The 18,479-nt window shown below is 46.2% G+C and overlaps 2 protein-coding genes across 2 annotated transcripts in view; one reads left to right on the forward strand and one right to left on the reverse strand.

Annotated features, from left to right (window-relative positions):
• Window positions 1-957: 957 nt before the first annotated feature.
• On the forward strand, window positions 958-7,742 carry WNT8B (Wnt family member 8B). The gene is made up of 6 exons (XM_032607593.1): window positions 958-969; window positions 3,814-3,847; window positions 4,583-4,744; window positions 5,566-5,691; window positions 6,447-6,589; window positions 6,800-7,742. Exons 1-6 carry the CDS (start codon window positions 958-960, stop codon window positions 7,343-7,345), a joined length of 1,023 nt encoding a protein of 340 aa, XP_032463484.1. The 3' UTR covers window positions 7,346-7,742.
• Window positions 7,743-11,286: 3,544 nt separating this feature from the next.
• The window catches only part of SEC31B (SEC31 homolog B, COPII coat complex component), a 30,922-nt gene continuing 23,729 nt past the window's right edge, over window positions 11,287-18,479 (reverse strand). The window contains 7 exon segments of the mRNA XM_032607594.1: window positions 11,287-12,405; window positions 12,634-12,705; window positions 13,161-13,277; window positions 13,626-13,727; window positions 14,017-14,075; window positions 14,304-14,612; window positions 15,035-15,212. Coding sequence (XP_032463485.1) covers window positions 12,226-12,405; window positions 12,634-12,705; window positions 13,161-13,277; window positions 13,626-13,727; window positions 14,017-14,075; window positions 14,304-14,612; window positions 15,035-15,212 — 1,017 coding nt within the window. The 3' untranslated portion in view covers window positions 11,287-12,225.

The raw sequence follows: 18,479 nt of genomic DNA on the forward strand, positions 1-18,479 counted from the left end.
ATTTGCAGAAGGTTGCAAAGAAACATGCAGGGAAGTCCCACACACCCTTTCCCCAGCCTCCCCCAGTGTTAACATCTTACAGCTATAGTACAATATCCATGAAGCTTATTCAGACTTCAACCAGTTTCACATACACTTATTTGTGTGTGTATGTATATATGTATGTATGTGTATAGCTCGATGCAATTTTGCCACATGTATAGCTTTGCAAAACCATACCACAATCAAGACACTTTACCATAAGTGCAAGACTCTCTGGTGTTATCACTTTATAGTGGTATCCATCCCCTATCCCTAACCCCTGGTAACCATTAATCTAGTCTTCAGCTCCATAATTACATATTTAACCATTGCTACATAAATGAAATCATGCAGTATGTATCCTTTTGAGATTGGCTTTGAACACTCAGTTTAATTTCCTTGAGGAAAGTTTAATTTCCTTGAGGTTCATCCAAGTTTTTGTGTGTATCAACAGTTCATACCTTTTTGTTGCTGAGTAGCACTCCATGGTATGGATATACCACAGTTTTTTTAACCAGTCACCCTTTGAAGGACATCTGGGTAGTTTCCAATTTTTGGTTTTTCTGAATAAAGTTGCTATGAGCATCTGAATACAAGTTCCTGAGTAAAAATAAGTCTTCATTTCTCTGGGATAAATGCCCAACAGTGGAACTGCTAAGTAGTGTGGCAAGTCCATTTTTAGTTTTGAAAGGAACAGCCAAACTATTTTCCAGAGTCAGATTATTTATTTTTCGAATTTAATTATGACTCAATCCCTAGAAAGTTATTCCACTGTTTACCTCTTTCTGATTAGAGAACTATCCTTCTCAGAGTCCTGTGGAGTCAGATGGACCTGGATTCAGATCTTGCTTCAATCACTAATTAACTGGGTGAGCTTGAACAATATATTTAACTTTTTTGAGTCTCAGATTCCCTATGTGAAAACTAGGGATAACAATGCCCAAGATCGTAAGGATTTAACAACATCAACACGTAAAATACTGAGAGTAGAGTGTCTGGTAGACAGTAGCAGGTTAATGCTAGCTCTCTTCCCACTCCATGGCAAAATAACGATCAAACATTACTCCCAACATTTTTGGTATTTGAAGTTTTAAAAATCCAAGCAAAGCATAATACTAGCTCCTTTTGTACATGTTCTTTTTTTTTTTAAACTAAATTAAGTAGATTCCTTATGCAAAATTTTTCCTTGGAAAAACCATTTTCCCTTTCTTCCTCTCAATTACAGACTTGCTTTATTGTGCTTCACAGATCTTGTATTTTTTACAAATTGAAGGTTTATGACAACCCTGGATTGAGCAAATCTATTGGTGCCATTTTTCCAACGGCAGTTGCTCACTTAGTGTTTCTGTGTCACATTTTGGTAATTCTTGCAATATTTCAAACTTTTTCATTACTTTTATATTTGTCATGGTGATCTTTGATGTGGGAATTCCCTAGCGGTCCAGTGACTAGGACTCATCGCTTTCAATGCCATGGGCCTGGGTTCAATCCCTGGTCGGGGACCTAAGATCCTGCAAGCTGTGCAGCGCGGCCAAAAAAAATTATTGATGTTACTACTGTAATTATTTGGGGGCACCACAATGCCCATATAAGATGGCAAACTTAATAAATGTGTGGGTTCTGACTGCTCTACCCACCAGCCATTCCCATCTCTCTCCCTCTCCTTGGGCCTCCCTATTCTCTGAGACACAACAATATTGGAATTAGGCCAATTAATAACCCCATCATGATCTCTAAGTGTTCAAATGAAAACAAGGGTCACTTACTTTGAATCAAAAGCAAGAAATTATTAAGCTTAGTGAGGAAAGCATGTCAAAAGCCAAGACAGGCCGGAAGCTAGCCCTCTTCCCCAAACAGTTAGCTGCATTGTGAATGCAAAGGAAAAGTTCTTGAAGGAAATTTAAAGTGCTACTCCAAGCGGACACAAGAATGATAAGTGAAACAGCCTTATTGCTGATACGGAGAAAGTTTTAGTGGTCTGGATAGAAAATCAAACCAACCACAACGTTCCCTTAAGCCAAAGCCTAACCCAGAGCAAGGCCCTAACTCTCTTCAATTCTATGAAGCCTGAGAGAGGTGAGAAAGCTGCAGAAGAAAAGTCTGAAGCTAGCAGAGGTTGGTTCATGAGGCTTAAGGAAAGAAGCCATCTCCATAACATAAAAATGCAAGGGGAAACAGCAAATGCTGATATAAAAGCTGCAGCAAGTTATCCAGATTCCAGATCTAGCCAAGATAATTAATGAAGGAGGTGAAACTAAACAACAGATTTTCAATGTAGATGAAACAGCCTTCTACTGGAAGAAGATGCCATCTAGGACTTTCATACCTAGAGAGGAGAAGTCAATGCCTGGCTTCAAAGCTTCAAAGGACAGGCTGACTCTCTTTTAGGGACTAAGTCAGCTAGTGACTTTAGATTGGAGCAAATGTTCATTTACCATTTTGAAAATCCTAGGGCCCTTAAGAATTATGCTAAGTCTCCTCTGCCTGTGCTCTATAAATGGAATAACAAAGCCCGTATGACAGCACATTTGTTTACAACGTGGTTTACTGAATATTTTAAGCCCACTATTGAGACCTACTGCTCAGGGAAAAAAAAAGATTCCTTTCAAAATATGACTGCTCATTGACAGTGCACCTGGTTACCTGAGAGCTCTGATGGAGATGTTCAGTGAGATTAATGTTGTTTTCATGTCTGCTAACACAACATCCATTCTGCAGCCCATAAATCAAGGAGTAATTTTCACTTTCAAGTCTTATTATTTAAGAAATACATCTTATAAGGCTATAGTTGCCATAGATAGATTCCTCTGATGGATCTGTGCAAAGTTAATTGAGAACCTTCCGAAAAGGACTCACCATTCTAGATTATTAAGAACATTCATGATTCATGGGAAGAGGTCAAAAGATCAACATTAACAGTGGTTTGGAAGAACTTGATTCCAATCTTCATGGATGATTTTGTAGAGTTCAAGACTTCAGTGGAGGAAGTAACTGCAGATGTGGTGGAAAGAGCAAGAGAACTAGCATTAGAAGTGGAGCCTGAAGATGTGACTGAATTGCTGCAATCTCATGATAAAACTTGAATGGATGAGAAGTTGCTTCTTATGGATGAGCAAAAGTGGGTTCTTGAGATGAAATCTACCCATAGTAAAAAGGCTGTAAGTGTTGTTGATATGACAACAAAGGACTTAGACTATTACATAAATTAGTTGATAAAGCAGTGGCACTGTTTGAGAGGATCGGCTCCAGTTTTGAAGGAAGTTCTACTGTGGGCAAAATGCTATCAAACAGCATTGCCTACTACAGAGGAATCATTCATGAAAGGAAGAGCCAATCAATTCGGCAAAATTTACTCTTAGTTTAAGAAATCGCCACAGCCACCCCAACCTTCAGCAACCACCTCCCTGGTCAGTCAGCAGCATAACATCGATGCAAAACCCTCTGTCAGCAAAGAGATTACGACTCGCTGAAGGCTCAGGTGACGATTAACACTTTTAATAATAAAGTACTTTTTAATTAAGGCATTTACATTGTATTTTTTTAGACATGATGCTATTGCATACTTAACAGACTACAGTATAGTGTAAACATAACTTTTATATGCACTGGGAAACCAAAACATTCACGTGACTGGCTTTATTGTGATATTCACTTTACTGCAGTGGTCTGAAACCAAACCAGTAATATCTCTGAGGTGTGCCTGCATGTTTGCTGAAGTAATTCTCACAACTCTTGGCAGCAGAAATGAATTGGTGTATCTCTGTTATGTTCTTTGGTTTTTCTCTCTTCCAGGTCAGTGAACAATTTCCTGATGACTGGTCCAAAGGTAAGAAAAAAAATTCCTTCGATTTATTTGGATTTCACTCAGCTTCTTGACTGAAGACTACACATATCAATATCTTTTATTATATCTTTTATTATGCTGTATATATTATAGGCAGAAAAACTGTGGCACAGAAATGGTCACAGACACACCCCAAACCACACAGCAAACTAGTGTCAGAGCCAGGACAAGAACTCAGGAATACTGACTCTGAATTTATGACCAGAATTTCCAGAGCCAGAAAAGTTTTCTTTCTCAGTGTCAGGCTACAGTCACCCGTCCTTCTCAGCGCAGGGTGGGAGGCTGTCTTCCACCTTTCAAGTGCTGGCATTGTACTACATGATCTCTAAGGACATTTCCGGCTTACAAAATGTTCTCTTCTAAGCTAGTAGTAGGATGAAAATGGCTGAAAATTCATGAATTATGTAATTGAGGCTCATTTTGGAGTGACAGAATAGTATAATGAATAGAGGCAGTGAGGTCTAGAGTCTAATGAAACTGATTTTCATTCCTACTTCAGACATTTGCTAGTGGTGGGACCTTGGGCAAACTGTTTTACATCACCTCTCTGAGGCTTAGGTTTCTACTTAGTTTATTTGTGATGTTATTTGTGATGTTAAAAGCATATTTAAAGTGCTTACTCTGTCATTATTTTGGAGGGATAGGAGTGCACAGGAAAAGAGGTGCTTGGCCACTTTAGGGCAAATGCCTCCCAAGTTCAGTTGCTGTGAATCTGAAGTTTGACCCCTGTGTCCCTGCAGGCTTACTTGATCTACTCCAGCAGCGTGGCAGCTGGTGCCCAGAGTGGTATTGAAGAATGCAAATACCAGTTTGCCTGGGACCGCTGGAACTGCCCTGAGAGAGCCCTGCAACTGTCCAGCCATGGCGGCCTTCGCAGTGGTAAGGAAAGCCTCGGCCACAGCTCCCTGGACCCCCTGGCCACAGGTTAGAGCCCCGCTCTCCAGGGATGGCCCCCTGCCTCCTGTACACCCTTGTTCCTCAGCTGGTCTCTGCTCTCAGGTCATCTCCCTCTCCAGCATCTTCTCTGTTCCTTCTCCAGCTCCTCTTTCCTACCTATAGAGCTTTTTTCTTTCCTCCCCAACACCCTCACTGCTCAACAAATGGACCTTGCCTCACCCCCAATCCTATACCACCCTCAGTCTCCCGGCTGGCTAAAGGCTTCCTCAAAATATAAATAAGGTAGGTAGGGGTCATAAATCTTCATGCCTCTTAGCCCCTTCCTTCAGCAGGCTTAGCAGAGAGGTACAGGGCAAGTGGGAACTGACTTGGAGCCCAGATTCCCATGGAGAAGATAAAAAGCAGCCATGCAAGGAAGTGAAAGAGCTGCCAATCAGTGGTTCTTTTCAGGACTAGCTAGCACCTGCCTCTCAGACTTCAATGTTCCAGGAGGAAGTGGGGATGGGTTCTTTACAACCTGACATTCAGATTCTCCCCCATTTCTTTCTTGGGCTCGTTCCCACCTAAATCTCACCCATATCAAATAATCTAGCCACTCAGTCATAAAATGTGTGACCTGAAAAGATGGGAAGGAAGAAGAGCAGGGTTGAGACCAGGGCTAGAGCAGACCCTGGAAGAGAGTACATTATAAAGGTGGGGAAATAGAATGGAGCAGGGAGAGGCGGGTATAATGATGGTATTAAAGGTATGTCTTTGGCCTGTAACTACTCCCTCTAACTCACTCAATTTTTGGTTCCTGTCAGCTAATCGGGAGACAGCATTTGTACATGCTATCAGTTCTGCTGGGGTTATGTACACTCTGACTAGAAACTGCAGCCTTGGGGATTTTGACAACTGTGGCTGTGATGACTCCCGCAATGGGCAACTGGGTGAGTAGTGATCTTGAGGGTGGGTAGGGCAGCCCAATGAAGTTCACTTTAGTGAAAAGCTTGGTGGGTACTTGGTGGGGTGAACAAGAGTTGTATTCTTCTAAATCTGAGGAAAATCAGGGCGAACCAGTTTGAGCCCAAACCCTACAGCGACAAACCAGGCTAAATGTAGCTGGGGACCCTTCTCTGACTGGGGTGGTTTCCTTAATTTAAACACAATAATGATAAAGGAAGAACCCTGCCTTCAGAATCATTCCTATTACTGTCTCAAACATAGGGGGAATGCCCTTCCATGCTGCTTATCCCTGTCTCCTTTCCACTGTTTACCTCCACTATCCTTTCCAACCCTCTGCCCTGCAGCTCAACTGCCAACTGCTGTTCTGTATTATCTCAATTGCCCTTCTCCCTCCCCCTCAATGCTGTGCTTTCCTCACCTTTTTTGCACCATCATGTCCCTTCCAGACGTCAGTTGCTGGCGGAGGTCTGCATACTCTGCCCAAAGGCCAGAAACATAGTAACGGGGTGAGCAGGCACCTGCCTCACTTGGCAGCTACTTATGTCCTGGGACACGGGATTGGCTGAAGCTGGAAGTAGGAGCACAAAGGTGGCAAAAACAAATCTAGGGTGAAACTAATTTGGAGACAGGGCACTCGCCCCACCTGAACCCTTCCCCACCTCAGATCCCCCAAACCCACTTAGAACCAGCAGCCCAGGAGGCTCCAGGCTGTCCTTTCTTCCCACTGCCTTTTTTCCAGGGGGCCAAGGCTGGCTGTGGGGAGGCTGCAGCGACAACGTGGGCTTCGGAGAGGCAATATCCAAGCAGTTCGTCGATGCCCTGGAGACAGGACAGGATGCTCGGGCAGCCATGAACCTGCACAACAACGAGGCTGGCCGCAAGGTGAGTCCTGCAGCTCCGGGGGTCAGGCAGCTGGCTCCATCCACTACCAGCCCTAGGTGCGGACGGCTCTTCAATTCATTCATCCGGTTGGGAAAATGCGGCATCGAGGCAGCTGGCACGTAGACTAGCTAGAATCCTCGCAATCCGCCAGAGGGTGACACTCCCCAGGCGCTTAATCCCTGGCCCGCTCACTCCTAGCTCTCTTCCCAGGCGGTGAAGGGCACCATGAAACGCACGTGTAAGTGCCACGGCGTGTCTGGCAGCTGCACCACGCAGACCTGCTGGCTGCAGCTGCCTGAGTTCCGAGAGGTGGGCGCGCACCTGAAAGAGAAGTACCACGCAGCTCTCAAGGTGGACCTGCTGCAGGGTGCTGGCAACAGCGCGGCGGGCCGCGGCGCCATCGCAGACACCTTTCGCTCCATCTCCACGAGGGAGCTGGTGCACCTGGAGGACTCCCCAGACTATTGCCTGGAGAACAAAACGCTAGGACTGCTGGGCACCGAAGGCAGAGAGTGCCTGCGGCGCGGCCGGGCCCTGGGCCGCTGGGAGCGCCGAAGCTGCCGTCGGCTCTGCGGGGACTGTGGGCTAGCGGTGGAGGAGCGCCGCGCCGAGACCGTGTCCAGCTGCAACTGCAAGTTCCACTGGTGCTGCGCGGTCCGCTGCGAGCAGTGCCGCCGCCGGGTCACCAAGTACTTCTGCAGTCGCGCGGACCGGCCACGGGGGGGCGCGGCGCACAAACCCGGGAGAAAACCCTAAGGGTCCCCTTCCCCACTCTCCTTTCCCAATTTGTCCTTGGCTTCTTTTAGAGACCCCGGCAGTAGAGGAATCTACGGAATAGGGACCCCACACTACCAAGGCCAGGGATCCCGAGAGGGAGAGAGACGCTGCAATCTCTCCTGTGCTTGCCACTTCCCAACCTGTTTCCACAATTCCTCTGCTCTCTCCTCGCGCTGTCTGCATCGTCTGCTCACCACTTAGGTCTGAGAAACCTCTGTTCTGAGATTCTGAGCTATTGATCTTCCTTGGAGTAGGAAGAGAATAGGCGTTCCTCCTCCCGGTCCCAGCTGCCCTAATGCCTGGCCTAGCCTGTGGAGAGCTTAGGAACTGGAAGAGCCCTTCCGAGATAGGCAGGGCCCAGGGAAAACACGGCTTTTTTCTTTTACCCGTCTTCCCCCCTCCCCCTATCCCCACCCCCTCCCCCTCAATTTTCTGCTGCCAGCTCTCTGCCATAGCCGCATCTTCCTTCTGCAGAGGCCCTCCTGTGCTTCTGATTCCCTAACTGCTGGCATAGACTCCCCAGGAATCTCTTTCTCTCCCTTTTCCTTCCTTCCTTCCCTGAAGGGATACTGAGGAAACTGACCCAGGAAAAAGCATGTCTTTGGAGGTTGGTTCCTAGAGGCAGGGGTTGAAGATGGAGGAAATGGGAACCCTAGAATGCTGACTTGCTGAAAACCAAGGGTGCCACTCATCCTTGTGATACCATGTCTCTAATGGACTTTGCCAGTGGGGCAATGACCTTCCTAGACAATCACCCAAGGTGCTCCAGACACATACCCACGACATCTAGGAATGATGTAAGGGCAGACTGCCAGTCATTTCCTACCCTTTAAAGTAACCTCCTCCCTGCTCCTAACCTATAGCCTCCTAGCAACCAACTTTACATCTTCTCTTTCCCCAAAGGATCTTATTCCCCTGAGCCAAGACTGAGATAAATAAAGCTAATTTCCCATTCAGACCCTGGTTTGCACCTCTGAAAACAGGTCATGAGGAAGGAGAAGCTGGGACCCTTCCTTTTCACTAACCTGGTTCTCAAACAGGCAGGATTCAGGCATTGGATACTTTCCTTCAATACATAAACTTCCTGTAATGAAACTGTTAATAGGAAGTTCAGCACCTTGAACCTTAATTTATTGCAGTCACTGTGACATGTGCCTTTTTTTCAGGTATTGAACTTATTCTTGGGGATATGGGGAAGAGCGTGTATAAGATATAACCTCTAGGTCCTCTCCTCCCTCCCACCTTGCCAGGATACTATCCCCCTGTGAGCCTCACTTCCCTGATGGCCTAAGTAGTTATCCTGACCTGACAGAGGTTAATCTGCGAAGGATTAGTGAATCAGCCCCATAAATCTTCCACTAATACATTCACTCAGTAGCTAAGACCTTGCTGCTGGTTGTGCTTGAGTCTTCTGGTTCTCTTCTCAGAAAGCAGTAGTACAAGAGGGACTTGGTGAAATAGGGCTCTGGGAAGGGAAGAACTAATACCTGACAGACCCTCTGCAGCCCAAGGAGCTTGCCAGTCATCCCCCTTCCCCTAGGCTGGTCCTGGGTCATAGGCACCAGGTAGCCCCGCAGCCCTTCCGGAGCAGAACTGGTCAAATGCTAGACAACTTCATCTCACCTCTTGTAGAACAGGAGAAAGCACAGAGGAGGAGTGGCTCCAAGTGGATAAAATGGGTGGAGGCTCGAAAGGCTGACCAGTGACAGTGGAAAGGCTCCCATATTCCAAATTGACACAATGGCCAGGTCAGACCTCAAATCCCTGGCCTCATCCCTACACATCTTCTGGTCCCACTAACACTTACTGAGAAGAGAGGTTCCCCTTCCCTCCTTACAGGGGACATGCTTCCCTTCAGGGTCTCCTAGTGCTTCATTTCCAGTTCCATCAGCCAAAGGCCTTTTGCTCCTTCCCTCAGCTTTGATCTGGGCCTCTTGAATCTCCCAACTCACCCTTCGTCCCTAATGAAGCAGCAGCATGTACTAACTTGGCTGTCTCACTTGGCAGAATTACTTGATAGCGTACAGTAAGAAAATCTGGCAAGGCAGCTAGAAAATATAAAAGTACAATGTTCTAAAGGAAAGCGACATTCTCCAGGAGGTCGCTCAGCATACTAGTAGGAGAACTATTGTGTTCCACATTTGATAACTCCAGGTCAGTACTTGAAACATGTCATGCTGCCAGAAAGTTCCTTCATACGTTGTTTTGTATTCCCAAATGGATATGATTGATACCACATTCATTTGCATCTATAAAGAAAACAATACTGAGCTACCTTAGATCTGGATTGCTTTCTTCCCCCCTCTTGCGTTATCTATTCATTCATTTATTCATTCAATGAACACCAGAGTGGAAATACAGTGGTGAACAACACACTGACCTTCTGCATTCATGGAGTGTAGGTTCTCTCTTATAATCAATCACCAGTGCTGGTGTTCCCCTTTATAAATGTGGACAACCAGACCGGTTGCTTGGGAAGACACCTTCGAGGTCAGCTAGTGAAACCTTCTGTTTTACACATTTAAACTGATGCTGAGAAAGATGTGTGGCTTGTTCCACCAACTAGTAAGGTACCGTGGGGTGAGTCCTGGAACCCAGGCCCCTTCCCTCCTCTTGTGTGCTCTTTAGGAGTCCATCTGTCTCAGCCAGGGGACAGAAGCAGAGGGAGGTCCTGAGAAGTGACAAGGACGCTGGGTGGAGGGGACAAAACACTGTCTCCTTCCTGTCCCTAGCCTGTGGGCCTACACACAGGCAGGGCTTTCTTTTCTTGAAAAGAATCGCAGCCTCAACTGGCCTTAGCAGCAGGTTAGGGCAAAGACAGAGACAGGGTCGTGCTCAGCGCTGGCATTGCTGGTGGTGGTGGGAGGGAAGGGCAGGCCAGGGCACTCGCCTATTGTGGGTCTGGATTGGATGCTTCCACTCATTCATTTCCTTTTAATTAACCCGCATTCCTGGAGGAGAAATATTTATGTTGGCTCCCATAGAGGCAATCCGCAGACTGGAAAGAAGGGGGAAGAAAGCCTGCCTTAGCAAAACAATATCTCTAAAGAGCTCAAGAAGAGAAAATAAGAGAACAAAATGCCATTAAAATAGCCTTCTACCCCCACGGAGTCAATGAAAACTTCATTTCACATGCTAATCCCCCACTCCGCCCCCTTCTCTTCTCATAACACCTTTCCCGAAAAGTGTTTGGGAAAAGTCTTCGCAGTCAGTACACAGCTCCCCGCAGCTCAGACTTCTCCTTGTGTTAGTTCAGGGCCCCAAGTGAGGCTCTCGCTCCAGCAGCGGCTTTTTTCTCCCCACCTTTAATTTAAACAAAGACTTCAGAGTTCATCAACCTCCCACTGAAATTCACAGCTGCTGAACAAACTAATCCCCTCTCCCGGCCTTTCTTCCCTTCAATGGGCTCTTGGCTTCAAAGACACTTTGGGAAAGGACTTTGCTGGGGCTCACACTGCTTCATCAATAGAAGTTAGTGCAAGTATTATCTGAAGAGCAAGTGGCTTTACAAACAAATACTGCCTAACAATCCTTTCCTCCCAAACACACACATCTAGCCCGCAGACATGATGCGATCTACAACAGGATTAGAGATCGTCTCCCTGGCTTCACACCCAGCCCCTTTTGTGTAGCTGAGCTCAGCCCTGAAGTGGTGTGGGGAAAACCCTGGAGCTGAATGTCAGGCACGGATGGAGACACACACACACACACACACACACACACACACACACAGAGCAGAGTGACCATAAATGCTGCAAGGAGAGCCTAATTCAGTGCCACCTCTTTCTTCAACTCTCCTGACTTCCTATCTGTCCCCAAGCCTCTCCCCTGCCTTATTAGGGTATAGGGAACAAGAACAAAAAGGACTGGGAAGACAGATAAGAGCAAAATGGACCTAGAGGAGATAATAATTGGGAGGAAACCAAACTAAGGCAGCTTTATTGCACATAAAGTCCATCAGTGCTTCAAATGCAGAGTCCAACCATGAAAGCGCAGCCAGAGAAGGCAGCCCTGAGAAGTGTGGGGCTGGGGGAAGAGGGCCTCCAAGCTTTGAAGAACAGTGCTAGAAGACTCTTTCATTAATATGGCTCCTATTCCAGAACCTGGCTTCTAATCACAGAATGAGTGGTCTAGGCCTTGGGCCAGGGATCAGGCAGGCTGAGTCAGGGGCCACTCCACACAGGTAGTGGTCCCTCTGCTCCTATCCCATAGCCTAAGACAGCGCTCAGCAAAAGGTATCCCATCCACCCTCCACCTCACCTAGCCCACCCTTAACAATGCTGGCAGTTGAGAGGTCCCTTCTTAAAAGGGTCTGAGTTCCTTCTCTTCATTGTGCCCAGCACCCATCCCTCATGTGTATGACTTGTTCAAAGGGTGAACAGCAGTCAACTCTACCCCAGCCTCTGTGGCTCAGAGAAGTATGAACCTGGAAATATGAAGTCAGAGGCAAGGAAAAGGTAAAGTCAGGCTCATAACCCACAGAAGGGGAAAGACAAAAGACCCACAAGATGGGTACAGTCGAGGTAGACTTGGAAGTAAAGATCCTGCTCACCCTCTCAGAAGCCACTTAGAATATCCCTAGGGGAGAAGACACACTGCGCCAGGCCCTGTTGGAGTACAGTTTTAGGGAAAGTGAAGAACAGGCTGAGAGAGCCCTGAGCAGATCCCAGAGGCCCACGCATAAAGGGGTGGAGAGCAGGCACTCTGCCTGTTTGGAGCCAAGCCTACAGCATCATATACCTGGCAGCAAGGGAAGAGGGCTAGGAAAAACAAACGGAATCTGTTCCGAAATTCCCCTTTCCTGCAGGAAGGAGTTAAGTAAAGTAGAAGTGGCCTCCTGGCAAGAGGAGCTGCCTGGTCTAGATGTGTAGCTTATAAGCGATGGTGAGGACGGACTTCAGGACAGGCATGAAGCTGGAGACCTCGCTGAAGCTGCTGCAGCTCACCACCTGAGCATGCACAGCGAGGCCCCGCTCAAAGCGTCCTGCGTCCACACATTGGGCAACCTCGTGGAGCCCAGCCAGGACAGGAGGCGAGAGCTGTGGAAGGATTAGCGCACAGTCAGTAAGCCCAGCCCCGCCCCTACCCTGGAGGCATAGAAGGGAGAAGAGAGGACTTAAGTTCTAGAGCCCAGTCCAGGCAGGATGTCTATACTCTGTAAGGAACCCAGGGTCGGTGAGGCCCATAGGAAGGGACACTGGGCACCCTCTGGCCATGGGTGAAGGTGGAAGAGCAGGAGGCAGAGGAGCACCACTGCCTGTACTTACTGTCTCTTCGCAGAGCTTCTCATATAGACATTCTAGACGTTGGGCTGCTTCATCCAGCTTCCGTTTTGTCTTCTGCAGGGAGGGAAATGGATTCTGATTCCAGCTACTATGCCTAACACTACACAGAACCATGAAGAATCACGGTACCTTAGAGCTAGAATGGCTTAATGCTCTTTCATTTCACGGAGGACAAAAAGGAGACCTGAAGAGGCCAAGTGACTCACTCAAGCTGACGCAGCCAGGAATGAATGGCAGGTCTCCTCACTCCTGGTCTCACCCTCCTTGCAGTACTCCCTGCGGCCTTTCTAAGCGCTAAGTCTCAGTGCTGTTTGGTCTTGCTGCCAAGGAGATAACCTCCAGACCAGACAAGTCCTCCCCAACTCCACATGGACATCAAACAAGTATAAGATACAGGCAGCATGTCCAGGGACAGTAAGAAGAGTCACACAAGGAACTGGTCTACAGCTAAGGGGTCCTGGGACCAGCTAGGGTAGGAGGGGAGCACCATGGGGAAGATTCAGACTCACTATGTCAGTGGCAGACAGGGAGCAGCGCTGCAGAAGCGCCTCAAAGCTGATATTCAAGGACTGATGTTCAGGGGGCAGCTCCTTCCTGTCCATCTTCACAGGTGGCAGCTGAAGTTGCTGAGGAGGGAGCAGGGACACAGGAGAGAGAGGTGAGCTGTCCTGCTCATGGCTCCCCTCAGGACTAGCCCTCAGTGACTTGGGGGTCACACTGCTCCCACTAGAGTAGAGCAGAGCAGAGCTGAGGAGGGGCATCCTCCCTTGTCTGCAGTAGAGACACTTGGTATCTGCCCCCCACCCCATCTCCTTCAGCCCAGAGTCTGCCTCCAACTTGAGGAATGAAGCCATCTACCGTGCTCCCTGCTTTTCTATACCCAAGAAAAGAAGGTTTCCAAGAGGAGGGAAATACATCATTCCTGTCACCTACAGGCTAAGTTCTCCTGGGGCTCCAGGGGGAGCATGACTCACACTGGGGACAGCAGGCTGTGAGGAAAGGACCCCTCGTGGCTCAGGGGTGAGGCACATAACTGGAGCAGTAATTGGTGCTGGGGGCATGAATGTCTCTGGCAACTAAAGAGAGAGAAAAGAAAGGCACGTGAGTCTAAGCTGAAAGACTCCTTCGGCCCTACTTTGAGGGAGTGGCAGAAATTATGAATGAACGAGGGCACAGAATAGTGCGTGGGGAACCTGGAAGTGAGAAGATGGTGAATGTGTATAAGAAGGAAAGAGGAGGGAGCTGAGGGGAGAAGAGCGAGTGGGGAAAGCAGAACGGGAAGGACCAGGCTGCTTTCTGTACGGAACTAGAGTGTGGGTCATCAGTGAATGTATAAGGGGTTGAGTTGGGGGGAGATGTGTTGACCTCTTTCCTCTGGAGGTTTCCCCTGGGCACTGGAGCATTTTCCAAGGAATCTTGAGGTCCTGAATAGTATAAATATAGAGGTATTTTAGGGGCATGATCAAAAACACTGTAATTTTTGGTCTGAAGACCAGGAAAATTATTTTAGTTGGAGTCTGCCACACCTCCCTCCACAGACCAGCCACACTCTGAGTTGACATTCTCCAACCCCAGTTCACTGGCTTGAGGAAAGAGACTCCCAAGGTGGTAGTGGGGAGGGGAGGAGAGGGAGGCCATGGGAGAAGACTGACCTGGCTGAGGAGTCAAGATGCCAGTGGTTGGGAAGGTATCGGCGCATGGAGCACCTGGCCCTCCTGGAGGGTGTGCTGCAGAGAAGGTGACAGGAGGGGCTGGCGGCTGGGAGCTCATAGGGTTGAAGCCTGGTGCTCTCACAGGAAGCAGAGGGAGCCTTTGAGGAGTCTCAGGCAGGGAGGCAGAACCAGCCTGCATAATGTCTGGGGGTGCCGTGGGTGGACCAGGAAGAGGCCATGTTCCAGGGAATCCTACGGGGTTAGGAGCTTGCACCCTTTGCCCTCCTGACAGCCGCAGCTGAGATAAAGCTGAAATGGGATAGAAACAGGTCATTTGCCACCAAATTTCAATTTGGGAGAGACTCAGAGCACATCAGAGAGGAATAAAGCAGCAATTTAAAAAACTATAATAATAAAAAATAACTAATACATGTGTATGGAGATCTACCATTTACAAAGTACTTTTAACTATATTCCTTATTTGACCCTCAGAACAATCCTGTGGGGTTGAAATGACCAACATAACAACCACTCTCAATTTTCAAAAGAAACAAAGTGGCTAGGTATATTGCCCACAGGTACAAAGCCAGTAACTGACAGTACTGAGAATTCAGACTTCAAACTCTAAGCTCCTCTCACTAGATAGACATACTGCCTCCCAAATCCATTCTGGCCATGCCAGATGTTTTCCTCTGTGCTCTGCCTAGACAGGTCTCCACTCAGTCACTCACCAGGCCTTACCCCAGGGACCACAGGCAAAGACTGGGCTTCCTGGAACCCAGATGGCCTGTAGTCACTTGTATTCTGCATTCTGGAGCCCTGATAAGGGCTAGGACGGGAAGGTGTCAAGGGAATCACAAGTGATGACGGAGGTGTAAAAATCCTTGGCCTTGGAGATGGAGATGAAACCTGATGGAAGAGAAAAAAGGGTCAGCACTTGGAAAGGAAAAGAAAGGTAAGTAACTGAAAACAGAAAAACAACAAAGAAAATGAAACAAAATACTAATTCTTAAAAAAAAACAACAAGGGCTTCCCTGGTGGCGCAGTGGTTGAGAGTACACCTGCTGATGCAGGGGACACGGGTTCGTGCCCCAGTCTGGGAAGATCCCACATGCCGCGGAGCGGCTAGGCCTGTGAGCCATGGCCGCTGAGCCTGTGCATCCGAAGCCTGTGCTCCGCAACGGGAGAGGCCACAACAGTGAGAGGCCCGCGTACCACCAAAAAAAAAAAAAAAAAAATCAACAAAACTGATAAACCTTTATAAAGACTGACAAAGATAAAGAGAGAAGACACAATTCATCAAGGTCAAGGATGAAGCAGGGAACATTACAACAGACCCTGCAGCCATTAAAGAGATAATAAGGAATACTACAAATAACTTCACATTCATAAACTTGACAACTTAGAAAAAATGGACCAATTCCTCAAGAACCACAAACTACCAGAACTCAGCCAAAATTAAATAGAAAACCTGAATATTTCTATAACTAATAAAGGAATTAAATTTGTAATTAAAAAGCTCCCCCCCCACCAAAAAAAATCTCGAGGCCTAGATAGTTTCACTGGAGAATTGTACCAAACATTCAGAGAATTAACACAAAGTTTACATAATCTCTTCCAGAATACAGAAGAAGGAATATTTCCTAACTCACTTTATGAGGTCAGTACTACCCTGATACCAACACTACAAAATAAAACTACAGACCAATATCTCTCATAAACTTAGACACAAAAATCCTCAGCAAAATTTTAGCAAATCAAATCCAACAATGTATATAAAAATAATATACCACAACCAAATGAGATTTACCCCAGGTCATGCAATGTATATCATGATATATTTAAAAATCAATCAACATAATCCACCATATCAACAGGTTAAAGAAGGAAAATCATTTGATCATATAAAATGATGCAGAAAAAACATCTGACAAAGTTCAACACTGATTCATGATTCAGTACCCCAGGAATAGATGGAAAAACTTCCTTAGCCTCATAAAGAGCATCTACAAAAAACCTAGAGCTACCATCATATTTAGTGGTGAAAGACTGAATGTTTTCCCTCTAAGACTGGAAACAAGGTTAGGGTGTTCACACTCACCATTCTTATTTTAGTACTACAATAACGCAAGAGAAATTAAAGGCATACAATTTGGAAAAAAAGAAATAAAACTGTCTCTATTCACAGATGACATAACTATCTACATAGAAATTCCCAAGGAATCCACAAAACACTCCTAAAGCAAATAAATGAGTTCAGGAATCTCATTTATGAGCATTGAAAAGTCACATGATACAAGATTAACACATAAAAACCAATTACATTTCTATACATTGACAATAAACAAGTGGAAACCAAAATTAAAAATGCAATACAATTTGATTTCAAATTGCTCAAGAGAAAATTAAATACTTATGTTTGAAATGAACAAAACATGTCAGGACCTGTACGATGAAAATTATAAAGTGCTGATGGAGAAAGTATTGGAGAGACATACCATGTTCATGTACGGGAAGACTCAATATAGTAAAGATGTCAACTATCCCTACATTAATCTATAGTTTTAATGCAATTCCTGTCCATTTCTGCAAGTTTCTTTTTAGATATAGGCAAACTTACTCTAAAATTTATTTGAAAAGAACACGGTCCTAGAATATCCAAAGCAATTTTGAAACAGAAAAATAAAGTTGGAGGAATTACTATTCCCCATGTCAAGACTTACTGATACAGAGGTAGTAATCAAGACAGAGTGGTACTGGCAGAAGGACAGACACACAGATAAGTGGAACAGAACAGGGAACTGAGAAATAAGTCCATATGAATATGTCTGACTAATTTTTGACAAAGAAGCAAAATCAATTCAATGGAAGAGGAACAGCCTTTTCAATAAATGATTCTCGACATCCATTGGCAAAAAAAAAAAAAATGAAACCTGACCCACACTTGCACAAAAATTAACTCGAAGTGGAACATGGACTTAAATGTAAAACATAAAACTATGAAACTTCTAGAAAAAACACAGTAGTAAATTTGGGGGACCTTGGACTAGGCTAAGAGCTCTTAGACTTGACATGAAAAGCATGATCCATAGAAGGAAAACTTCATAAACTAGCCCTTATAAAATTAAATTTTTTTGCTCTGTGAAGTACTCTGTTAAAAAGATGAAAAGTAAAATTCTTACGTGGTTACCCACACCACACACACAAATGAATACATGTAAAACCAGTGAAATCTGAATCTGTGGATTATACTAATGTCAATATCTCAGCCTTGATATTGTATTGTGGTTGTGTGGGACACTGGCATGGGATGTGGTGGGCTTGGGATGTATGAGACTTCCCAATACATTTCATTGTATCTTCCTGTGAATCTGTAATTATAGAAAAGAGAGAGTGAGAGGAAAGGGAGAGGGGAGGGAGGGAGAGAGCGCCAGCAAGTAGGGAAGGAGAAGGAGGAGGAGGGAGGGGGAAGGTGAAGGAGGAAAGAAAATTAGGGTGGGAATTAAAGGTGGGACAGGATGAATCATCAGAACTTTTCTACCTGATACCTTTATCTACAATCTCCCTGGATTTTATTCCCCTCTAGTAGGCTCCTGGTCTCATAAATTAACAGCATCCTATCCATCTGGGCACTGCAGTCAGTCCCCCCATTTAGCACACTCCTCTTAACCATCACCAGTTTGTCAATTCTACCTACTAAATATCTCAAATCCAACCTCACTCTCTAGTTTCAGGTCTTTCATTCCCTTATTATCTCTTGCTATAGCTTCCTAACCACCTCTAGCCTTGTCCTTCCTAGACACATAGCTAGTCCTTCCCCTGCATAAGACCATTCAATAGCTCCTGCCTGCCTTCAGGGTCAAGTCTAAACTCTTTTTAAAATTAATTAATTAATTAATGGCTGCGTCAGGTCTTCGTTGCTGCGCTGCCGACTTTCTCTAGTTGCAGAGAGCCCGGGGGCTACTCTTCATTGCAGTGCATGGGCTTCTCACTGCAGTGGCTTCTCCTGTTGTGGAGCACGCGCTCTAGGTGTGTGGGCTTCAGCAGTTGTGGCATGTGGGCTCAGTAGTTGTGGCGCACGGGCTTAGTTGCTCTGTGGCATGTAGGATCTTCCCGGACCAGGGCTCGAACCCGTGTCACCTGCATTGGCAGGAGGATTCTTAACCACTGCACCAC

The sequence above is a fragment of the Phocoena sinus genome, chromosome 16 (assembly GCF_008692025.1).
Source record: "Phocoena sinus isolate mPhoSin1 chromosome 16, mPhoSin1.pri, whole genome shotgun sequence".
In the NCBI taxonomy this organism is placed as follows: Eukaryota; Metazoa; Chordata; class Mammalia; order Artiodactyla; family Phocoenidae; genus Phocoena; species Phocoena sinus.

Bases quoted from the DNA above. Each gene is read 5' to 3' on its own strand.
- WNT8B (XM_032607593.1), top strand. The intron at 3,848-4,582 runs GTAAGAAAAAAA...TGTGAATCTGAA, and splicing joins TCCTGATGACTGGTCCAAAG to GTTTGACCCCTGTGTCCCTG. The intron at 6,590-6,799 runs GTGAGTCCTGCA...CTCTCTTCCCAG, and splicing joins ACAACGAGGCTGGCCGCAAG to GCGGTGAAGGGCACCATGAA.